At 43.6% G+C, this 25,259-nt stretch overlaps 3 protein-coding genes across 6 annotated transcripts in view; 1 reads left to right on the forward strand and 2 right to left on the reverse strand.

Moving 5' to 3' along the window:
* Positions 1-442: 442 nt before the first annotated feature.
* On the forward strand, positions 443-10,613 carry dpys (dihydropyrimidinase). Its single transcript, XM_056603008.1, has 9 exons — positions 443-945; positions 1,556-1,714; positions 2,009-2,188; positions 3,410-3,599; positions 4,357-4,513; positions 5,386-5,527; positions 7,137-7,279; positions 9,862-10,069; positions 10,305-10,613. Exons 1-9 carry the CDS (start codon positions 694-696, stop codon positions 10,362-10,364), a joined length of 1,491 nt encoding a protein of 496 aa, XP_056458983.1. The 5' UTR covers positions 443-693; the 3' UTR covers positions 10,365-10,613.
* A 147-nt stretch (positions 10,614-10,760) lies between these two features.
* Positions 10,761-13,958, reverse strand: LOC130392489 (dendritic cell-specific transmembrane protein). Its single transcript, XM_056603009.1, has 3 exons — positions 12,817-13,958; positions 12,387-12,719; positions 10,761-12,297 (listed from the first exon to the last, which is right to left on the reverse strand). The coding sequence occupies exons 1-3, from the start codon at positions 13,861-13,863 to the stop codon at positions 12,226-12,228; spliced, it is 1,452 nt and encodes a 483-aa protein (XP_056458984.1). The 5' UTR covers positions 13,864-13,958; the 3' UTR covers positions 10,761-12,225.
* A 2,402-nt stretch (positions 13,959-16,360) lies between these two features.
* Positions 16,361-25,259, reverse strand: part of rims2a (regulating synaptic membrane exocytosis 2a) — a 135,908-nt gene continuing 127,009 nt past the window's right edge. The window contains exons 1-6 of one of the 4 annotated variants that reach the window (XM_056602990.1): positions 19,838-20,255; positions 18,206-18,344; positions 17,682-17,794; positions 17,346-17,447; positions 17,001-17,140; positions 16,361-16,872 (exon numbers count right to left, since the gene is read on the reverse strand). In XM_056602990.1, coding sequence (XP_056458965.1) covers positions 16,669-16,872; positions 17,001-17,140; positions 17,346-17,447; positions 17,682-17,794; positions 18,206-18,344; positions 19,838-19,979 — 840 coding nt within the window. In that variant the 5' untranslated portion in view covers positions 19,980-20,255 and the 3' untranslated portion in view covers positions 16,361-16,668. Of the gene's footprint in view, positions 16,873-17,000; positions 17,141-17,345; positions 17,448-17,681; positions 17,795-18,205; positions 18,348-19,837; positions 20,256-25,259 lie in introns of those variants that run through there. The other 3 variants (XM_056602989.1, XM_056602987.1, XM_056602988.1) reach the window with 3 other exon arrangements.

Raw genomic sequence — 25,259 nt, forward strand, 5'->3', positions numbered from 1 at the left:
TTGGTTACCTGGGTAAATCAGACCGTGTGGGCGTGGCTTAACTTGGTTAAATCAGACCATGTGGGCGTGGCTTATTTACCATTCTGCCCATACTGATAGGTTTTTACCTGGATTCGGCAGATTCATCATGAGCCTCCTCAAGAGTGCATGTCCGTGTGCCTCGTATCTCTGAATAACTCACGTGTTCCTTGTTACTACTCCTTGAGTCATGCAATGCAACAATGTTGCAAAAAGTTTCCATTGCATTGCGCCAATATACAAAATAAGAATATAAATACTTTTTAACAAAAAGCCCTACATTTGTGAAATATATGTTGTCATTTGTTACAACCGTTATAGCCATCCGCATTGGATGTCAATTGATAAATTAGTTGATTCTATTGACATCTTTTATTTATTATTATTTTTATTTTTTTCCCCGTGTGTTTTTTTTAGCTGACGCCTGTTTATTTTGCTGACGTGCTGATGTTACTCGAGCATGTATGTGCCTGTGTTTGCATTTTAGTTTCGCAATACTGTGGATGGTCTTTAACGTGCTTCTGCGTGGTTAATGAGGTGAACTGTTGCACAACTCTTCGTTTCCTCTGCCACTGCCGTTTCTCATTTCGGTGCAACTAAACCTTCACAATTTGGAGACAGCCTATCGATTACAGTTTGACTTTTCCTTCCTGAAGTTTGATTTATTTCGGAAAGATGGACGGCCGAACAAGAATCCTGATTAAAGGAGGAAAGGTTGTGAACGAAGATCTCTCTTTTATGAGTGACGTCTACATTGAAAATGGAAAAATAGCAGACATTGGACGCAATCTTAAAGTCCCTGCTGGAGCTCAGATTATCGATGCAACGAATATGCTTGTAATGCCGGGCGGCATCGACACCCACACACACATGGAGCTTGCATTCATGGGCACCAAAGCAGTGGATGACTTCTACATCGGTACTAAGGTAAGCCTAACAGAGAATGTGTGATCATGCTTCGTATGCCTTTCCAATGCATGTCTCTCTCTCCACCCGAGTCTGCGGGCAGCGGGGGCGATGTAGGATGGTACCTTTAGGGGGGCTTAGCCCAAAATAAGACGTTCAGTAAGTTCTGCCATGCTCTATGTATGCTACTCGCTAGGGGAAAGGGGGACCCTGCAGGACGTTGATTGAGTTATATATCACACATCAACGGGCAAAAAATTATAGGAAAATTTGCTGATGGGTCCTTCGACTCCTTCCCAAAACGGTTTTAATACTAACTATTGGCCTCCGTAGAGTTTAGATAAAGTGGTTGCCTTAACTTTTGCAGAAAAAAATGAATGGACATTTTCAAGGTGACTACAACGAAGTTTGCCATTTACATTTAGGCCGGCCCTACTCCACTTGCATGTCAAGACTCGAGTTGCAAACTATAAATACATTTAGTTACTAGGTACATAGATGAGAATATCGTCTCTCATTGTAACCATTAATCGTACGCAAGTTAATGATTGTGTGTGTGTGTGTGTGTGTGTGTGTGTGTGTGTGTGTGTGTGTGTGTGTGTGTGTGTGTGTTCGCACTCATCCCTGTAAGGCGGCCCTGGCCGGAGGCACCACTATGATCATGGACTTCGTGATCCCCCAGAAGGGCACGTCGCTGCTGGAGGCGTACGATCGCTGGCGCAGCACGGCCGACCCAAAGGTCTGCTGCGACTACTCCCTGCACGTGGCCGTCACGTGGTGGGGCGAGCAGGTACAGGTCACAGGTCACAGGGCATAGGACACAGATCCATTCACAAAAGCAGTCAAACAAACCAAATTCACTATTGGCTTGATTTGGCTCCACACACAACCTTCAGCGATAAAATAAATCATAAACTGATTAGTAGTTTTTTTAACATAAAATTTGAGCACCGACATATTTGGGACATTTCTTATTTTCTTGCAATTTCTTGCCAAGACAATAAAATACAAAAGATGACAACTAAGCAAAGAGTCCCCTTCCCTTGCATTGCGGAAATGCTTTCTCGCCCCATACTGCTCCCAGGTCAAAAGAGAGATGGCCACGCTGGCCGCGGAGCAGGGCGTCAACTCCTTCAAGATGTTCATGGCCTACAAGGATGTGTTCATGCTGTCTGACCAGGAGCTGTACTCGGCCTTCTCCCAGTGCAAGGAGGTCGGCGCCATCGCCCAGGTCCACGCCGAGAACGGAGACCTCATCGCAGAGGTCCGTGTGTGAACGTCCGCACCGCAGAAAATAGGACTGTGTCTTCCATGGGGATCTAAACCATATTACATGGTGGTATTATACATGGGAGGGGGAGTTTTAGAGATGTTGTTGTGCATGAATCACTTTTAAATGCAGCACAGAGGTTCCTGAACCAGATCAATTTCAAGTACGGACAGACAACACAAATACCCCCAAGATAGATGTGGAGGTAGAGTGTGTTGTGGTTGTGACGTAAGAACATCTCATTACCAAGGATTTTAGTGTTGGTGTGTGTCATGATAGAAGGTCATGAAGAACTGGTGGTATCATATAGTTTCTTTTCCCCTCTACACAGACAGGGGATGAGTAAACATAAACATTGGCCATTCCAGGATTAATAAGTAACTGAGTGGGATTCTGCTGGTGAGTGATCATTCCCCACATCAGGGTTACAATGTTTAAACACCAAGCAGGGAAAACACATGGTCCTAGATGTATGTATGTATGTATGTATGTATGTATGTATGTATGTATGTATGTATGTATGTATGTATGTATGTATGTATGTATGTATGTATGTATGTATGTATGTATGTATGTATGTATGTATGTATGTATGTATGTATGTATGTATGTATGTATATATATAGTTAAATATATATACATAAAGCATGACTGATGGAGCATTTTTAGCATAGTACATTATTCAACTAAGAGGAATATGTTTCTGCATGAGGTCAGTTATTTTTTAATTCACTAACATGAATACTGGCTGTAGTTATTTTATGAAAGCATTGTGTAAACGACTTAATAGTAAGGCTCTGATAACAAGCTAGCCTATCTTAGCAGCTCTTACCTTGTGCAGCAACCAAGATCCAAGTTGATCAGGCCAGGATCCTAAAGACATCATACCAGACCTTCACCACTAGGTGGTAGCAAAGGCTAAACATAAACTGTAAATCCCTGAGCTTTGAGTGGGAGTTAAAGCTATCAATCAAGGACTGTTTTTGTTTTTTGTTTATTACAATAAACCTAAAGGCCTACACCAAACAGTGTCTGAAAAGTGGTTTGACAAAAGTGGTTTACATGCTTGTAATTCCAGCGACATACACATTTTGTACATTTGCAGTTTCACTATCCCTGACCAAATCAACTATCCCACCTTACCTTTTACATGTGACCTTTATCTTGACATGCCCCAACCACCACCACCACCACCATCCTGCTGCTGCACCACAGGGGGCCAAGAAGATGCTGGCCCTGGGCATCACGGGCCCCGAGGGCCACGAGATGTGTCGCCCCGAGGCGGTGGAGGCGGAGGCCACCCAAAGGGCCGTCACCATCGCCCACGCCGTCAACTGTCCGCTGTACGTGGTCCACGTGATGAGCAAGTCAGCCGCCAAGGTGGTCTCCAACGCGCGCAGAGACGGTGAGAAGGGGGGCGGGGCCTCCTCCTCCTCCCTGCAGCACTGTCAGGATAAGGAGGCGGAGTCAGTGCCCTTTTTTATGCATTGAATTACTGTTAATTCAACATTCAGGTCTATTGGAAGCACTACTTGTCTGTTCAATTGCGATTAAAGAATCAATAACTTTATTCATCATGTACACATGAAGTATGTACAGTGAAATGAAAGTGGTAACGCTTACGGGATTGTGTAAAATCAATAGTAAAAATACACTTTTTTTGTGCAGTTTAATTGTTCCCTGCCGTCAGCTATTAGTGAGTGAAATGCACTGTGGGTTTATCTGTCTTAAGTTGGCTTCGCCTGCCTCTGTTTGAGCCATGACTTTTCGACCGCTCCCGGTTCATTTCTAACCAATCAGGGCATTTCTGACCAATCAGGGCATCTCTTCCATGATTCCGTGATCCGTCTTGCTTGTTGATCACAGGTGCGTGAAATTTCAACACCTTTCGAAGAAGGGACTTGTTGTGCTTGTTTAGCTTCAAAATCATTCTCTCTTCCCGCTCTTCATGCTCTATCTCTTCAAAACTCTTTAATATTGCCTACAGCGCCTTTTAAGTTTGTTGAGGCACTAATAGGCATTAATAGTCTAAATGTTTTGATAATTGTAATTACAATATTGCAGCACATACTGTTTAATTATAATAATACCATCTCAAGATCCCAGTAAAGGGGGTGCCATGAACAGGCAACACTGAGCTACACTGTCCCCCCCCTCCACAGGGCGCGTGGTGTTTGGGGAGCCCATCGCAGCCGGACTGGGAACAGATGGTACCCACTGCTGGCACAAAGACTGGGCCCACGCGGCCAGGTTTGTCATGGGCCCCCCCCTGAGACCGGACCCCAGCACCCCTGGATACCTCATGGACCTGCTGGCCAAGTAAACATAAACTATACGTATACTGTATATTTATATACAAACATACATAGACATAGAAATGGACTTAGACATACATAGATCAACACAGACATACATAGACAAAGCCATACATAGACATATATTTGGACATTGACCTATACATACACAGACATATACTTAGGTATACATTCATGTAGACCTAGACATATACATATATCAACATAGAAATGATCGAAAACCTACATAGACATACATAAACATATACATGGACATAGACGTATACAAACTTATAAATATACATAGATACAAAGACATAGACAGACAGACATTCATATATCTGAAAAAATAATACATTTATGCCATTATTTATAGCTTTTAATAGCTTAATGCAGCGCTGCTTAATCTGAATCCAGGCGAAAAAAAAAAAATTACTACTGTCTAGAGTTAAAAGGTATGATTCTGTTTAAGGGTTGGGGTGGTATAAGAGTATGTGCCACTTGGAGGTTCACTCATTCAGTCATAGGTAGCTACTATGTTCCTTGTCATGAATTAATCAATGAATTAATGAATGAACGCATAGACTAATTTATTAATCCTATAACTCATTCTGGTGGAGCGGGTTGTCTTGCAGCCGAAAGGTTGCTGGTTCAATCCCCGGCTCCTCCTAGCATAGTGTTGAGGTGTACCTGAGCAAGGCCACCGTAACCCTAACTGCTTCCGACCACCAGGCTGTGGTCTTGCATGGTTGACACCACTGTCTGTGTGTGAATCTGTGTATGAATGGGTGACCAGGATGCACTGGTTTTGAAGCAGTTGAGTGGCCACAGGTTAGTAAAGCACTTAATAAATGCGTTCCATTTAGCGGTCATGCATGTCCACTGTCTCCTCCCCAGTGATGACCTGAGTGTGACGGGGACAGATAACTGCACCTTCAGTGTGTGCCAGAAGGCTCTGGGCAAGGACGACTTCACCAAGATCCCCAACGGAGTGAACGGAGTGGAGGACCGGATGTCTGTCATCTGGGAGAAGGGCGTGGTATGTCCCCTCAAGGCTTTCTGGGTGCTACCGGGGGGATGACTTTAGTAAAGGTGCTCGCACACGGTCCCAACAAACAAACCGACATCACTGACATCGGGCCAGGGTGCCATACCCTTTGGGGTTTGTTTGTTGATGTTGGAGGTTTCTTGTCGGCGAACACTTCAAACAGTTAGCTAACCTTTGCCATGTGAAGTTATGTAGGGTGACCCAGCTGGAGCTGTCCTCAGAAAGGTCCCTGCTCTTATAAAGAATGTTACTATGTTAAACTATGTTACTCGATTTCAAAATGGCAAAGGTTTTAGCTTCCTGATGAACATTCAGTCTCAGTCTCATGTCTATCTGATAGGCTGAGACAGGATCTCTCTATGCAGAGACTTTATACCATAAGAAGGATAAATCATATACAATAGGTTATGAAATATGAATACTATATAGAACTATAAATTCTTTGACACATCATAGTTGACCATTATGCATGTACTGCCCAATGTCCTACTACAGTTTTACCATAATAAGAATTGTATTTCAGAAATCTGGTCATATAAACAAGTAATTCAGGTTTGTGGGATAAGCATTCATATGTACATATACATAGTACTGCAAACATATTTGATGTTTATAAACCATACACACCATGCCTTCAAGCTTTCAAGGTTTACTTAGTTGCATTCAAGATCCGTCCCTCATCAATAACAACCATTTACAGTATGTGGTTGATAATGAACACAGTCTAGTGTTTGCTGAAGAAGGTTTTCGGAAACATTTCCTGCGCTATGGTTGAGATTGCTGACTCACTCAGAATCGCTGAGCCCAGCAGTATAACAAAGCATTTCACATATTTTGTTGTGGGTATGCTACTTCTGACGCATGGCAACCAAAATAGTTTGCTGAGTGCAGCAGAGAGTCAATTTTGATATTTTGAGTTTCACGCTACAGAAATTACCTTGCCATCTAACAACGTCTATCAACTTGGAGTAAAGTGTATAATTTAACCTTTATTTGTTTAAAGTTTTATTGAGCTTGTTTACCTCTTTATATGAGATATGATTACACTTTACACTATGGGTATATTAATTAACCATTTTTCATGCTAGTTGAAAACAGTAATAAGCATCATCACAAGAATAAGGTTAATGTATTAGGGTTAACCCTAACACGACCCCTATTAAATCATTAGTAATTGATTAGTAAACCATTAATTAACTTTTAATTAACTGTTAGCAAATGCTTATTGCGGCATTAAATAATATCTTCTTTTCTTTTGAAAGATTTTTTTTTTTTTTTGAAAGATTATTATATATTTTTTAATGCTTTATTATAGAGTGAGATAGAGAGGAAGGTATGGGAGATAGAGTGGAGGACATGCAGCAAATGACCACGGGCAGGACTCGAACCCGGGTCGCTGCGTTTAGGACTGAGCCTATATGGTACACGCTGTACCCGGTGAGCCACCAGTAATATTAATTTTAAGACCAGTTTTGTAAAGTGTCACAGCTGACAGAAGCAGAAACGTACTAACACTTCAAAACAATACAGGCACATGATATGAACACCTACATTGGCACAGGCCTTGGCTAATCAAGTCTGTTCTTTGTCTTTCCCTCAGCACAGTGGAAAGATGGACGAAAACCGATACGTCGCCGTAACCAGCAGCAACGCGGCCAAAATATTCAACTTCTATCCCCAAAAGGGCCGCATCGCCACGGGTTCTGATGCCGACGTGCTGGTCTGGGACCCCAATTCCACAAGGTTAAAGGACATATCTTTCTTTCATAGACAGTAGGTATGGTACAGGGGACATAGACGCTGCACCTTACTTGTGTTTGGTTATCTTTATTGTTCCATCTGTGCACATGCATACTTCAAATCTTCCGTCAAGTTATGAGTGCCGACGATTTGGCATACATCAGACCACGCTGTGATGGTGCATAACATCTAAAGATGCAATACATTTAGCTCTGGTGTTGTTTGTGTTTAGAGAATAAAGCTCTGCTGTTGTTAATGTTAAGATAATAGAGCTCTAATGTGCTTGATGTAAGGAGAATAGAGCTCTGCTGTTGTTAATGTTAAGAGAATATAGCTCTACTGTTGTTAATGTTAGAATAGAGCTCTGATATTGTTAATGTTAAGAGAATAGAGCCCTGCTGTTGTCATGCTTTAGTTTCTACCCCCTCTCCCCTTCCATTCCCGCCCACACCTGCATTCTCAGCCATCATGAAGCAGCTGAAACAGAGCTAACTTTTAAAGTGCGTCTTGCGAGTGTGGGACATTTACATCCAGCCGTCAGCGTTGTGAGGTTAGAGCGAGCATGGGATTGTTTCATGTCCCGCCACCCCGATAAAAAAGGCCCAGGCACTAACGCTTGTTGGTTTTACCCACAGCAAAACAACATGTCACATGATGACATCACCACCATGTCATTGCTTACATGCAAAGCCTCTTTATAGCCCGGTGCTTACGATGTGGGTAGATAGTCAAGTCTAAAAAAAGGAAGCTAAAGCAGTAATCCCTTTTCATCCTAAAAATGTGTAGGTGTTCTCTATTTTAATATTGGGTACATTGTAATGCAGCACAGAGCTGAAGTGCTGAGACATCAGGATGTTGCTGTTAAGAAAGACGTTTTATGTCGAGGTATTAACTTCACTTACATTATGCAGTTTGTTTTATTAACTTTATTGGATGTTTCAATGGGGTTGCTGGCGATGTAGGCCGACTTAGCATGCCTAAGACAGCATACATCGACTTTAAAACCAAAACATAACGAATGCATCCAAGTGGTTTTACACACGCACGCACGCACGCGCGCACGCACGCACGCGCGCACGCCTAGCGTTTGCATGCAATATGCTAGTGTACCATATTCTTTATCCATATCCAATCATTTCACACACACAGACACACCCACATCATGTTTGCATGCAAGGAGCTACTGTGCAGCAGCCCTTACATAACCCATAGTGGCTGATAGGTACAAGGTGAGTGTGTTTTGTTTGTGCGCACATGCTTGTGTGTTGGTGTGCACACATTTATGTGTGTGTGTGCACATGCGTGCGTGCGTGCATGCATTCGCATGCATGTGTGTGGGTGTGCACGTGCGTACCTACCTGCCTCGCACTGTTTGTCAGCATGCAAAAGAAAAAAACCACATGCCTTCTGTCGTCCAGGGCCGACAGCTCATTAACGTTTATGTCGGCTAATCATCTGTGGATCAGCGCAGCCAATGTGCCCTGGTTGTTGCCGCTGTCGCAACCTGCGAGGGACAGGAATGAATCCTGGTGGTTAGATAAGCAGACTCTCCCTGTGCTCTCCAGCCTCTTTAAGATCATCCTTCTATTGTCTTCTGAAGCTAAGGGGAAATATGCAGGGCAATCGAGGGCTATTAGTTTGGTATGGTGGGCTTTATAGTACTGTATCATGCCCGCAATGGGAAGTGTGTTTCTGTTCAGTGGTTTTAATGCTGCGAAGTGAAAGGATTTATATTGTCCTGTCCCATATTTATTGTCCTGAAATGTACTCGTATGTCTTAAGGTGAAGTATTTTCTTTACATAAGATTTATACTGTTTGGAAGATACTTGCCTGGCATTATTACTGATCTAACTGGGCACTTCCCCATCAAATATACTACAATAAGCATCATTGGATGGCATGGAGGAAGCTATAATATAAAGCTTTGTTAGCCTTCCAGCCAAGTGTGCAGCTCGCATGCACATCCCTAAACAATGCATGATGAAAGTTTCAGCCTTGCATTGTTCTACTAATAATAATTAATGCATTTATAAAGTGCTTTACATAGTGAGTGTCTGTATGTGTGTGTGTGAGAGGGGGGGGGGGATATGCCACCTCATCCACAAATGTGTCGAGCAGCAGCCAGAATGCTTTCATACTGGATGGGTGAGGAATGATGCAATCTAATGAAAGACCAGGGGACGTTTAGGAAGCCAATGTGGGACCGGATTCAGGTTGGCATTTTGGCCAGGACACCGGGGGAAGCAGCCCCTCTTGAGATGAGTACCACAGAGCTTCAGTGACCACAGGAGTCAGGACCTCTTATTCAAAAAGCCCTACTCTTGGACATGACAAAGGTCCATCTCCATCTTGAGGTATTGGGGATATAACATAGGTCAGAGGGATGAGCACCCCCCCCCCCCCCCCCATTGGCCTTCCAACACACCTACTAGCACCTTCTCGGTCTCCCAGCCAGCCCTTCCTCACCTCCAATGAATCAAGCTTAAGTTTAACACGGGGAACGCCGGACTGAAACCATCCGAGCCACGTTGTCCTCCTTCCCCACTCTGATCTTATTGTGTCTGGATGTTCCCTCGAACCACAGGACGATCTCGGCCAGCACGCACCACCAGGCGGTGGACTACAACATCTTCGAGGGCATGGTGTGCCACGGCGTGCCGGTGGTCACCATCTCCCGGGGGAAGGTGGTGTACGAGCGTGGGGAGCTGGCGGTGAAGGCCGGGGCGGGCCGCTTCATCCCGCGGCCGCCGTTCTCCGAGTTTGTCTACAAGCGCGTGAGGCAGAGGGAGCAGGTGGGATCCTTCTGTCTCTCTTCTGTCCCTCCACACCACACCATAACATATTCCCCTTTCAGGGCACAGAGAGCAGAGCCCTTTTTAACCACAGTCATGATTTTTCTCTTCAGAAAGATGGAACAGTATTAAATATGACGTCACGGGGAGAATGGTGCAGCAGCTTTTACAGACCATAACTATTGTTACGGTGACCTACATGCAAACTGAAATGTATTTTCTGTGTGTTGGACAGGTGTGTCAGCCTACAGCTGTGGTCAGAGAGCCATACCAGGGCAAAGTCATATCGTTGTGAGCCAGTGACCTACATCGGACCAGCGCACTCAAGAGTCACGCCTCTTTTGTTGACGTCTGTTGCCAATATGACTCCAGTTTATGACGCAGCTGTATTTAATTCACCCGATGAAAGAACAGATAGGGGATGTTAGTTCCTCACTGCTTGAGCTAATCCTTGCCATGGTTACTGCACTTCTGGGAGGCAGGGCTTCTTTCCAGGGTATCTAAACAAATTATATTTTGTGGCTAAAGATTACAATTGTATTTTCTTGAAATTAAACTACTAATCAAACATGGTAAAGTGAATTAATGTGATTATGAACTTGAATATGACAATTACAAAAATGCCTTGAATGTTTTTATTTTGTGTATTGTAAAAGAAAAACCAAAGAGCTTTGTTTGTGTATGACGTCATTCCTCTTTCACCCCTTTATATATTTACTTGCATATTCACATTAACATTTCTATGCCCATGTAAGGAGGCTGCATGCCTGCTATGGTAAAACAACCTAGCCATGCTGTTACATGACACACATAGTGGCCTCCTATTGGGTAGGATTGCTGGCGTTGTGATTTGCCACAGGGCTGTTTGAGACATAATGTGAGTTTATCAGGTTGCCACACGGGTCAGTGGCAATATGTGAGTCACAAATGGTGCACTCATTCAAGCACTGGGCCACTTCCTCTCTCATGCAGCATTTTGTGGTTTGATGTGGTTCATTGAATGGGGGGCATCCTGTATTTAAATGGTCTAAAATCATTGCTTAATCTTTATTTACTGATTATTACATTTTATGTGGAGAAAATAATAATCAAAAAGATCAATCATATTCTGACTTATCCGAGTATCAAACTGTATCCATACAAGATCTGTTGAATGATCGATGAGCATCGATGTACAGGGCAGTACTTATTGGACTCCGAAGGAGTGCCAGAAGAGAAGCTGCTCACAGCCCATGTAAAGGGACATCTGTCTCGTGTTATGTAAGCGAGACAGTTATCTTTGTGTGGAGCTAACTGATAAAGCTCTCTGAGCACCGGCCCCTCAGTACAGAGTGCTTGGTGATTATGGGGAGATGTTACTAACTCAGATCAAATGCAGGAAACAAACGCAGACACGAAAAAAACGCTGCAAGTTAACAAAAACTGCTTTCATTAAAAAATATCAAAAATGAACATGGTGAGGAGAAAAACAGAGTGGATTTAGCTTTACAATCTGTAGATCATATGTATGGATCAATTATGGTAAATTGAAGATCAACATTTAGTAGCTTGTTGTTGGTAATGCTTGTCTTTAGAAGTAGAGCAGATTCACACTTCTGGCTCGCACTTCTGGCTACAGATAGCATATCGTGATCTTTCACTTCTGCATATTATTTACAATCCATTACCTTTTGTGGTGTTGGAACACGGCGGACACAACAGCAGCTGCAGTCAGAAAACAGTTGAAAGCAAACAGTGTGTTTCCAGTCCAGTATCTAGTTACTGTATAATGGCACAACTAAAGCCCCAACAACATGTTATTACAGACATATCTGTCTTACAATAACCTTTGTACAAATTTCCATGAATGAATCATAATCACATACAATGGATATTTCCATTTCCTTTAATACCTTGTTTGATCTTGTCTACAATATGACAAAAAAATATTCAGGCGTATTGAGTCATAGTTCAGTAGGGAAGCTTATTGCTTCTATTTTAAAGTGGAAAATATAACAGATAATATTATTTCATACTTTTAATAGCCCTGCATTTTTTGTACTTTCAACTTCAACGATGTCAACAACATCAACAATAATTATTATTATAGTCTACAAACACCATTACAAGTCAATATGAATATGTACATAATATAATTATTTGAAATAACTTATCAGTCAATTTAGTACAAAATCCTTATGCGATCCATTTGGCTTTGGCCCGAAGATCAGTGGACACCAGAAATGTAACTAAGGGAAAAAAGAAAACAAAATGTTAACAATCATTTTATTAATCTATCCCAATCACACACGTGCCACATGATATGTTTCAGGCAAACCTTGAAAATGAACGATCCCAACGTGACGTCATCATCGATTCTCTTAGTTTTATGTCTCTTCCTCAGGATCTTTGCATGAAGGTACTTCACCCTCGCCTCTGAGGATTCGGTGAAGAATTGCTCGCAGATAAGAAGCCGAAGCTGCATGAGCTTGGAAGCCATGGCGGCCATGATGAGCAGGATGAGCAGAATGAAAGCCAGCGGGGCGATGGAGCTGTAGAACAGCAGCTTAGGCTGAGGAAGGCACTCCTTCTCAAACAAGGTCATGTTGTACGAGAAATCGTACGTTTGCTGCCCTTCATTGGTCCATAAACCGACAAGCGTTTGGATTTCCTATGAGATCAAAGCAAAAATTGTTTTTTAGCCACTATTCCTCTGGCTCAGGAGACTCAGAACAATTAATCAAAGATGCGATATCAGTGATACTTACTGTGTATTTCATTATCAGTGGCACTTTAATTGGCTCCAACTCTGCCAAGTGTGTGGTTATGATCTTCACAAAACAGTACATTAACGCATCGATACCCAAAAACAAGACCCACAACATGAAATGGGAAAAAACCGGGATGCCATACTTCACCATGGCTCGCCCCTCCGACTTGGTGAAATGTAGGGCGGGGATGCAAATATACTTCCTCTCCTCCTGTGGCGTGAGAGGCAGCACGTGAGGCCTTCCCTCTGCCTTCTCCCTGGCGTCAAACGCCACAAATTTGGGGCTGATGAACTTGTTCTTGTACCTCACGCTGTCGCGGTACTTTTTCACGTGCAGCGCGATTAGGAACAAGAGCAAGAGGAAGCTGACAGCGGGTAGCACCTGGTGCATCACCGACCTCATGGTGTGCACCACGGCCAGCGCCCTGGTCACCGTCTGGTTGAGATTGTGCCTGGCATCTGCCAGCTTCTCCGTGAACCTCGTGCTGTCCGCCTTGGCGGAAACCTTCAAGTCAGCGTCAAACTCGATCAGCCCGTTATCCATCTCGAATACCTGCTTGAATATCTTATGAACCCATCTCAGCATTTTGATGTAGTTGTCCAGCGGTGCCAAGGAGACGGACAACGTCTTGGCCTTGAGGTTGCATAACATGCTCCTGGCCAAGCCAGTGAGGTTCTCCATGGTGTTGTGGATGATTCGGAGCACGACGAAACTGATGCCGGTCATGAGAAGCAGCTTACGACTCTGCTTCATGAAGCAGGAGATGACAAACAGTATTCCCATGCATCGCACTCTTCTAGAGAGGCAGAAAGCGACATTGATCAGAGTGCAGAAGCAGCCGGCCATGCAGCAGGCTACGACCGCTTCGTAGCCTCGCATGAAGAGGAGGTACAGGAGGAGCAGGGAGCCCAGGAGCAAGCTCAGAAGGCTGCAGGTGATTACAAGAATGGCTCCTCTCCGAAGGTCGTCCATTCTGCCAGTAACGTAAACTTCTGTCACAACCCCGCCCACGTTGGAAAAGCATTGCAGTGCGGAGAAGGCCATCACTCTTTGCGTCAATCATTCAAATGAATGTTCAATTGTTGAATCATTCGACCACTCCTGGCTAAAGGATGGTAGTGAATGTGTGACTTTGTGGAATGAAGACCATGTATGAAGAACAGCCGTGTGTCCTGTGCTGCCTCTACTTATACATGAATGGAAGAGGAACTATTGCCCAAACTCAACCCCAAGACATTGCTCACTTCCCATTTGTCTTGAGTTCCGTAAGTGCTCTTCCTGTTGTCTACAGTCTTTTTCTATTTCTCTCGTTCGTTCATTCTTTATTTATCTGTGGCGTCTTTATGTGCGTGAACTAGTGTTCGTGTTGATGTCAGCCAACACACAGCGTCAGTGTAATATCCATTTTTTATTTTAATTTGAAAAATAACTTACATAAATCTCTGTACTCAACCATACTTTACCAAGACATAGCCTTGGCATTAACACATTGCACCAAAGGAAGAAAAAGAAAAGGCATTGGAAAGGATAAATAGCATATGTCTTTGTCATCATTTGAGGCATTATTTCTGTTCCAAAAGACTGCTGATCTATTTGTGATAGCTTTTTTTTATTTAAACCCTGACATCTATAGTTATGTACAATGGAAATCAAAATATATAGCTTGTTACAGCAAATAAGCTTTCAATGGACATCAAAACGTAGGAGCTTAATATGGAAAAGGAATAATGCCTCAATTAAATTTCATTCAGACATACTGCAACTTTAATATTTATAAACTTCCCAGACATGAGAAGCACTTATAATTACTAAAAATATAAAATAAAATAAAAATGGACTGGTCTTGGCCATTAAATAAACTAACAAAAATATAGTAAAATTAATTTCATTTTCATAAACAAGGAAAAAATGTGTGGCAATATCCCTTGTTACTCGAACTTGTCATTAGCTCATCTTTACCAACAGTGCCTGAAAAAAATTATCAACATCCATCTCTTTTCATGTTTGCTGTCTCTGGATTCGATGTAGACCTCTTGTTTTTATAAATACAGATAATTTTTGCATGTTAGTCAACAATACTGAAATAAAATACACTTGCAATCACAACTGTGTCATCAACCTCTGTTAAATATAAAATATTTTCCATGTCAAAAACGAAATAAAATATGATCATAGGGGTGGAATGTTTTGATAAAACGTTGACAATTGGTCAGTTAAGCCCAATAACTAATTTGTTGTAGAATTCAATTTTAGGTGAGGGGGGAGGAAAGTAATGGAGTTGACATGCACTGTACAAGAAACTGCAAAAAGTCCAAATATCATCTTTATCAAAACATGCTGAGTTACTGTAAGGTGTGCCCAAGCCATGTTGCAGAAGAACCTTTTCAACATGCTTGTCAAACAAATCAAATCCCAAATGAAATAAATACTGAAAGAATACAGAACTGTAAAATAAACAACAGTCCCTCAGATCTGGCAATATCAGGGGATCGAACAATTGTAGCGATGAATCGTACGATGGTAAGTACCCTGGGATAGAGGTGAAAAGAAACTAATAGAAACAATGTACAATTTGCACATAATGTTTATCTTTATAAGGCGTGTGCCTTTTACAATGAAATAAATAGTTTACATTTATCTTCATCACTTTTTGTCACATAAACATATTTGTTAAATAAAATAAAACCTTAAACTTGTCCTTATCTGGGCATCTGCAAAATGCAGACTGTGTTGTGGACCAAAAAATGATAAAGAGTTTGTCTTTTTTTTTTATCACGCTGTTGCATTCACTCCCCTTGAAAACCATGCACTAGTGAATTTACCATAAAAAATTATATAAATTGTTGAAAATGGCTGATCGGTTGTATTTGTTTTTTCTCTATTTTTTTGCAAGTTGCAGCCTCAAGAAAATAATTGTTAATTTTTTTAGATTCAGCTAACTTTTTGTCCATGCAAAAAAACAAAAACAAAAAAATAACTAAAATTTAACTAATTTAAATGTCGTACAATATATGAACTGAGAGAGAAATATGTTTTCTTTCTATCTTTCCGTTCTTCTTGGGGGGCCTCATGGGAGCCATGCCAGTCTTAACACATTGGCTTTGACTTGAAGTCTTTCCGGAATATTCCAATGTGGCTAGCCTAGACCTGTAGCATTATGGGGGCTCTCGGTGGGTTTGGGCTGGGTCATACAGGCAGACGCAATTCCTCCCCCGGTAGTAGACTCCCAAACCCCATTCTACTACACAGCTAGGCCACACCAAGCTTCCGGCGAGGGACTTTTTAACCCCCCTTCAGATGCAAGTACATTGACATAAAACAAGGAAACAGTGAAAAAAGCTAAATAAATAAAAAATTCAAAGCAAAAAATATGATTGATTTATGTTGGTATTCTTTTTTGTGTACATTTTTTTCATTCAAAAGAAAGAAAAAAAAAAAGAGGGCTCCTGCAGAACAGTTTGTGTGGTTCCCAGGACTGAACCCACTGCTCGCCCTCCCCCCACCGCCCCACCCCGCCCCCCCACCCCGCCCATCCCTCATGGCTTGGAACTGGATGAAAACCCGGAACCTGGCGGATTCCTCGTGCTAAGGAGTTCATTCCGGCTTCCTCCAAAAAACCCACGACGGCCACCTGGCGAGTCTGGCCCCCAGGCGGCGCGTTGCCCTGGGCCCTGTCGTGTGCGCGACCTCTTTAATTATTATTTTTTTGCTCAAAACAAAGGGTCATGTTCACACCCCTAGCAACAGGCTCAGAAGACACAACATCAAGCATGCAGTGTAACCGGGGGGCGAGACGCGGCCTGTACTTCAACACTGGCTGCTACAACAACGCTACCAGTCCGCTCACTGCTATGACCGCGAGAAACTGTCCAGTGACGATTGAGACGCTCTCCTCGTTAGGGGGGCCAGTGTAGGGTCCACCAATGAGGAAGGGGGAAAGAGCTTGAACCAGCCAATCACCATGTTGGACAGGTCCAGCTCGTCTAACAGTATCTGAACCGCTCCCATGAAGGATTTATGGTCCATGCGTCCATAGTCCCCCCATACGATGATCTGGAAGAGGAAGAGGAAGAAGAGGAAAGAAAAGAGTGCCATCAGAACCACCTCATCAACTCAGATCGTCTTCAGGGTACGATACAGGAGGGTTTCATTACTTCAAAAGATAAGTCAACACGTCGTACCTGTAAAACCTTGCCTCCCGGACTCTCTTCAAACGGCAGTTGCTGCTGGTAAAGAGGGTCCAAGGTTTTTCTTGCTACTTTTGTTTTCTTTTTGGCTATGCAGGCTCCATTTTCCAAAAGGTAGACCTTTACATATGGTGCTGTAGAGGACAGAGAAGGGAGAGGAGAAAACAGTCAGGACTTTTCCACCTCAACAGGATTGGATTTTGTCTCCCCTTTAAAATGTCCCATTTCTAAGGGACTTGCCCCTTGCTGATCCCAACATGTAGTAAACACATCACAAAGGAATAGATTCAGACTAAAGGGTTTCGGAGCTGAGGATGGCAGTTTGAGAGCTGAATGTACCTGGCAGTGCCTTGGAACCTGGTTTTCCCACAAGGCCACGGGCTCTTATAACCTCCACCTCCAGAGCTCCCTTCTTGTCCACCATACCGATCTGGATGTCACCTGAACACCCAAGAGTACACAAACGATAAGCATGGTACTTAACAAACTAATGTACACCGGACCTTTCATTTCTACCAACCCGACATCCTAATGCATTTTGATAGAAAAATGTAGAATTTAAACGGAAGCATTAGCTTGTCTTTGTTACTCAACACCTTAGTTATGCCCATAGACTTAATGTGCTTTATTAATGAGCTTTTTCTCTTAAAAGGTCTGATTGGCCGCTGGACTCACCCATGGGAGGCGTGGCCAACGTCTGTCGTCCAACCAGCTGGGCGGGTCCGAGACCATCCAGGAAGTCGCTGAACTGGGCATCTGAGGACAGCCTCACCCCGGGAAAGATGAGACTATACGACCACACAAGGTAACAGATACAAAAGTTAGAGACCAAGGCTGAGAGGTACCACCTGCTAGTCCAAATGGGTGTAGCTATCCTAAAAAGGTTTTAACTAACAAAGAGGTTAAAGGTACTGAAGGAAAGATAAAGGAGCTACTATTTTAGTTTCATTTTTTAAATATGACATGGCCCGTCAGCTATTAGTGAGGGAAATGCTCTGTGAGAATATCTTTGCAGTTGACTGCACTTGCCTAGTAATGCACTCGCTCAGTAATGGCCAATCAGGGAAGAGATGCCCTGATTGGCTCTGCACTTCTGCACTTTCCTGCTCTCTCCTCTCACTCTTTAAAACTCTTGAATCTCAACTAAAGCAGCCTTCTCGGGGCAGTGTGGCATGCAGGATGGACCGGGCCACACTTACTTTCCCTCAGAGCTGTAGCTGTTCATGCTGCCGTCGTTGGACTCCCTGCTGGCCTGCCGGGTCATCCTGCTCCGCATCTCCACGGCCAGGCCCGTCTCTGTGCTACGCTGGATGGTGCTGCGCAACTTCTTTCCTCCTGCTTCTGAGCGAGAGACCACGACAGAAAGAGAGAGAGGGAGAGATCATCAACAAGGGAGCCTCCTCGACAAAGGAGCTTTGCGACCGTGTATTGACAGGCGATTGCGGTTTGCTTTCGGCATGAGCCTTTCTGCCTCAAGTCTTGTTGAAAAAACCAGCAGCAGAAAAATAAACCAAGTTCCCAGAGGAAACAATAAGTAGTCGACAATACGTAGACTACATCATCTATGCATCGTATGCATTTGAACCCCTATGCAGGTGCCTCAGATCTCCAGTACATGTAGGACAGCACGCGGTGTGCAGCCCCCATACAGTGGTGTGTCCGGCTGCCCCCGGCCTGATCCATGACGATGGCTCACCCCCCGTTATGAGGGCTGTTTCATGAGCAGTTCTGCAACAACCACGGCAAACAATTTCCCCCAAACTAACCTGCTTACCTTACTGCAATCATTCCTATTACTTTTCCATTGAAAGATTCCATTATACAGGGAATTTTCGTGAAGGTCTTGGATACATGACAGCAGGAGGAAGAGGAAGTGAGTGACTAGTATAGAGGACATCACAACACACAGACTGTGCAGCCTGAGCTATTCAACAGTACTATTCCGCCCCCTCTCCTTTTTTCACATCCTAACATCTACAATAGGAACCAGGGTCACAGAGTTCCACGTGACGCCTGTAGCAACCTTTGTCAGACACAGAGCTCGCCAACCAATCGGTGGCCAGCTCTGTTGTAATCAATGAATGATGAGGAGAGAGGGAGAAAAAAAAAAACGGATACAGGTACGCATCTCCGCATCGACGCAAACAGGCCAGTGTCTGGAAATGGGGATCAGTGGTCAAACATGACACCGTCATGTGTGAAACCAAAGTAGGATATATAATATATCTCACTTTCAATTGTAACCTATATCTTAATTTGCAGCAATAACAAATGCCGCTAATAAACAGGGTTAGAAAGGCTCTCATCAAGAGGCCGTCCAAACAACAAAAGCTGCAGCCATGGCTCCAACAATAGCCCATGTAATCAAGTCTGCACAAGGTGGTTACTGCGTACACACCTGCAAACACACACACACACACACACAGACACACACAGACACACACACACGCGCGCGCACACACACACACACACACACACACACACACACACACACACACACACACACACACACACACACACACACACACACACACACACACACACACACACACACACACACACACACACAAACACATCTGCACAGAACATGCATCTCTATTTTAGCCCTCCATCACCTTCTCCAGGCCATCACTGCATCTCTCTCTCCCCTTCTCCACTCTCCCCTCCTCATCACCACCACCAACCAAACCCCCCCCCCCCCCAACAGAAAGAGCATCCATGCCTCTCTCTTCGGCCCTTGTCGCATACGCCCTATCGCCCTGGTGACCCAGATGGGCCGGATGGGGGGGGTTGGGGTCGGGCCAGCATTGTCCGGTCACCGCGCCTCTTACCTTCGTCCTCCTCGTCGAAGGAGTTCATGCAGGGGAAGTAGACGGCCAGCGCCTCGAACGACGCCGACAGGCTGAGCTTGCTCTGGGAGCGCTGGATGCGGACCCCCGGAGTGGTGGCGGCATCATGCCCCTGTCTGCCCATGGTGCTACGCTACTCGCCGTTCCTCGCAAAAACGCGGTGGATAAAAACAAACGAATGCTACGCTTCTCGTCAAGTGAGTGCTCGTTCTGGTCTTCTGTCAAGATCGATGGAGGGTTGAAGATCGCTTGGTGTGTCGTCCCGGTTGAGTGGACGCTGGTTTGGTCGGATTTGCGTAGATGTCTGCTCCTCTGTGATGGGCTGTCCTATCAGCCGTAGACTGATGGTCTACTGTGTGTTGCTTCTGAGGAGTGATGCTTCGCTAGCCGTGTCTCAGAGTGGTCTGATGTGTGCCTGATGCCTTCGCAGCTCCTCTCCTCTTCTAGCACTGCGCAGGAGGAGGGGACGGGAGGGGAGGGGAGGGGAGGAGGGAGGCAGGGGGAGGGGTAGGGGAGAGAGAGAGAGAGAGAGAGAGAGAGAGAGAGAGAGAGAGAGAGAGCGAGCACTGCATGCCTCTCCACCAATCAGAGGGGCAGGCTGCAGAGGCGAAGCTCCTTCTCCAGACGAAGGAGCGCTCTACCCAGAGATACATCTCTCTCTCTCTCTTTTTCTCTCTCTTTCCCTGAGCTTTTCTGCTGCCCCCATTTATGTATGTTTTGGAAAATGTACGCAATTTTCTCTGCAATTCACCCTGCAATTCGCCCGTCTTCTGTGTCAGCGTCTCTTCTCTAGTTTCTTTCGATTTTTTCCTCTCCCATCTTTCCATCAATTCCAATCTGCCTCTCCCTTCACCTCAGCAGCTTACAGAGAGGCCTCTGGAAGCAGGCTGCCACTATATATGCCAACACTGCGTCCGGCTCCTCTGCTGCTATTCCGAGGTGCAGGTTGGCAATCACATGCTGGCAACTCTCAGTCCACGTGAGGCAACCGACCCCTCCAGCCAGATCCATCCTTAATGTCCCTGCCTGGTGCCTTAGAATAGGAGTAACACAACACACCTTTGAGAGAGGCCTTTGAGCAGATGGTGAGAATGGGAAATCAGACCCATTATCTTTCAGTAAATGTAGGCTTTGCTAATGAATCGCAATGAGTCCTACCTTTGAGAGTTCGGAAGGATAAAAATCTCTTTGTTTGAATCTGTTTAAATCTTTTTAAACACAACCCTTTCTATGCCTCTAATGCAAACAGTAATGTTAGGTAACAGTATGGGCAGAAAGTGCAAAACAGTAACGCAGAGGGGATGAAAAATGTCTCCTATTAACTCACAGATGGTCGCGGACAATTCATTCGTAAAAGGCAATGCAAGCAAGCTCACGGCAATAAACTAAACTGCAGACTTTTAAGTCTCAAGTCAGAGGATGAGAAACAGGCTTGAAAATTCCAATGTTTTGACACTTATTGGAGCATTTTAGCACTGACAGGCTGGCAGATTTGTCTTCCAACGGGCCAATTATGGTGTTATGTACCATCATAAATTCAACACCCTCCCTTGTGCTCCCTCTGTTTAAACCTCATTTCTAGAAGCTAACCTACTTCCTACTTCTTACTCTCTGTCTGTAAAACACTGACTTTCATCTAGGTCAGTCAAAACACCCAGAATCAGTTCAAAGAGGATATGGCAAAATGGATGTGTTGAGTTGATCATGAGAAGTCTCTGAACCACCATTATCATGACTCATGATCATTTTGACTATTAAACCCAATAATTCAAAACCTTTTATCTCCATAAAAGGATGTACACATTGAGGAATGTTTAAGCTAGCACACACACACACACACACACACACACACACACACACACACACACACACACACACACACACACACACACACACACACACACACACACACACACAGACACACAGACACACACACACACACACACACACACACACACACAAACACACACTCACACACACACACACACACACACACACACACGCATGTTCCTTTCTTTTACGAGAGAGATGGAATATAAAGGAGTGAACGTTATCTACAGCTCTCCATATTTGTAGAGAATTTATTGTATCGTTTATAGTTCCACCACTGCACATTTTCACCTTCTTTCTTAAATGTATTGCAGAGGACATTTTCAACATCTCAAAACAATTTCTGAGGGATAGGAAGTCACACTTTCTTTTCACAGAAAGCCGTGGAACTGGAAGAATGTACCTGCAATGTCTCTCGCGTTTTGCGATAGACTGCAAGAGTTACACGATGAACAGAATGGATGGCAGGGAGCATTGGTACAGAGGAAAGGTTAATTACAGTTTTTTTCAATTGCTTGAACACTATAGACACATGCTTAGACCAAAGCAACACAACTTGAAGTTTTTGTTTCTATACCTTAAACACATGTAAGCATTCCTTAAACAAAAGGGCTGCTTTGCACTTTAGTTGCAATGGTGCAACACACTTGCTCCTTTCTGCAACACACTTGCTCTTGCACACTGCACAGTATTTCATACATAAGACACTTAATTCATAAATGAAGTCTCATTGTACCATTGGGAAAACACATCTATTCAAAATCCTAAACACATTGGTTAATTGAGAATACTTTCTTACACACACCTTAAAACACTTTCTTCCAAAACTGAACACCAATCAGCCAGCTGCAAAAAGGCCTCAGTTAAGCCATTTTGAGAACTTGCAAGCATGGATGCAGCAAGAGCAAGAGGCAGAGGTAGAGGAGGAAGAGGAGGACAGAGACATAGAGGAGGACGTGGTGGAAGAGGCCGTGCACGGAACATTATCTCCGATGACATAAGAGCAACTTTGGTGGACCATGTCATACTGTAAACCATGGCCTGCCTATGAGGGAAGCTGGGCAGAGAGTCCACCCTAATCTAAGCCGTTTCACAGTTTCATCCATAATAAGGACATTCCGACTGGAAGACAGGTATGTCTTCAACTCTCCACTTTCTACTCTACTCAGACTGTATCTAGAGTATTTGCAGTACTGTACCATATCACATGTACTGTATTGCAGGGTGGCTAATGCTCCTTTTTGAACGAAAGTGGTAGTTTTGTGGTTACTTACATTGAGATGTTTCAGTACTTTCTATGGTATAGACAGTAAAGTACATTATATAAAAAAGAAGCAAACCAATACAGTAACATTTCGTGGTTGCTTTTTTCTATAGAATGACTAGAAGACCTTCTGGGGGCGGACGCCAACGCCTGTTCACCCAACAGCAGAAACTTGCCATTGTGGACCTGGTCCGAGCAAACAATGCAATCCGTCTCAACCAGAACCAGCTACAGCAACAAATACTTGCAGATAGAGATGTATTCAATAACATAAAGCGAGTGAGCATTTCCACTATCAGACGCATCTTGGTAAAGCACCAAATTACCATGAAGCCATTGTACAGGGTCCCATTTGAGAGAAACAGTGTCAGGGTCAAAGGACTTCGACGTGAATATGTACAGGTAAGTGTTATTTTCGGCTTGGAGATGGTGCGTATATGACCGCCAACCTCATGCTCGCATGCCTCTTCTGCAGGCAATGGAACAGGCCTGCGGAGACATCAACATAGGGTCAATGCTTGGATGGATTTGGCACACAAGGCAATATTTTCCCCGAAGCTTAGCGGAAGATAATATTGCTTGTGATGTTGATGAGATCCTATGGCCAGACCCCAACAGACGGCAGGGTCCATAAGCCCACCCATGCACAATTGCCATGTTTTTCTGTGTTCACAGTACAATAGGGTTTATTTATTTATTTATTTTTGCTCAAACTGTATTTACTGCACTGTAATGTACAGTCCTGCAATGTACAGTATTTAGTATTTCTTTTGGTTGTGGTGAAAACGTGCCCTCTGTGGAACTGAATAAAAACAGTGAACATGAAAGACAGCAGTGTTTTATATAAAGTAGACCAGTGTGTTGCTGCTGATCTGAAAGTGTATTCATATGATGTAAGTGTGTTTCATTTTGACATCAGAGTGCCCTTTTTACAAAGAATTGTTAGGTTTCGATAGCCGAGTTTCAATTTGACATAGATGTGAATGGTTTATTTCCCAGTGTTGTTGTCTTATTTGCTTGTGTGTTGAGTTTTGACACAATGAGCCAAATTTTGCAAAACGTGTTCAAGCAATTGAAAAAAACTGTAAACCACTTTCAATGTTGTACACATTATCGGTACAAAGGAGAACAGATGGAGCAAAACCTGAAGTAGATTAATTTCAGACCACATGAAATCTTGGAGTATAAAGGAGGTGGAGAAGACAATAACAAGTATAGCTTGTTGAACTCAAACTCTTAAGAGGAACAGGAAAGAAAGAAGAACTGAATCTGAAAAACGTTTCCCTTTTCTCTGAAAAGCTTTTCTGTAAACTCTGTTCACCCCACTACTACTACTGGTAATTACAAAAATAGAATGAAAACAGACTGCGAGATGGCAGCAGTCCAGTAAATCATCCTTTTGTTTAGGATTTGGTAGATTAAGAAATGTGTTCATCTATCTGCCCACAAAAAAAGACCTAGCATGTGTATGAAATATTCAATGTAAAAAATAGGTTATTATCGTATTTGTTATATTATAATCATCTGGAAACTGAACATCCATGAATCAGCCAGTGCCTCTGCAGACTGGCTCCGGGCACCTGTCCCAAGGATATTGTGTTTGAACACACTGAAAACATTCAGCGTTGAGCCGTTCCAGTGATGTTATGACAGGGGAGGCAGGATAGTTGGGGAGATAGGGGTTAAAAAGCATCGACTTGTGGTGCACAGAGAACGGTTTGATGACATTATGAATTGACCAATAGCAGTATGTGCCGATTTCATGTATTCCAAAGATGTCAGGCCAACCAACAAATACAACTAAATCAATAAATGAATATATTAAAAACATGATCAGTTGTCATCTAGTCAAACCCCATCTCTCTTTTGCTACTGTGTTTCCCCCTTTACCTCATCAAATCTCATGAACACAGGATGTGTTCATCAGTTTCAGGATGTCGTGGATGAGATTCTATCCCCTTTAATCAGGTAAAGCAGCTCATTCTCTATCATAGAGAAAAATGCAAGGCCTTTTGTGAGCCATTGGTGTCCCGGAAGTCTCAACAATGTAGCATGATGACTCTACAGCCCAGTTATGGCAAACCTGCGAGAAAAATAATACCAGCGTAGACAAACACATATATACGCTCTGACACAAAGACTCTGGTCTGGAACAATGACACACACACTCACACACACACTCAGACCACCCAGAGCCCACATACTAATACACACAGTGCACACACACACTCATAGACCAGAACAATGATGGGGAGCCAATGACGGCCTCTTTCAAAAAGGGGGCACAGGAATCTAAAGAATCCACCCTCA

This window comes from Gadus chalcogrammus, chromosome 11 (genome assembly GCF_026213295.1).
Source record: "Gadus chalcogrammus isolate NIFS_2021 chromosome 11, NIFS_Gcha_1.0, whole genome shotgun sequence".
In the NCBI taxonomy this organism is placed as follows: domain Eukaryota; kingdom Metazoa; phylum Chordata; class Actinopteri; order Gadiformes; family Gadidae; genus Gadus; species Gadus chalcogrammus.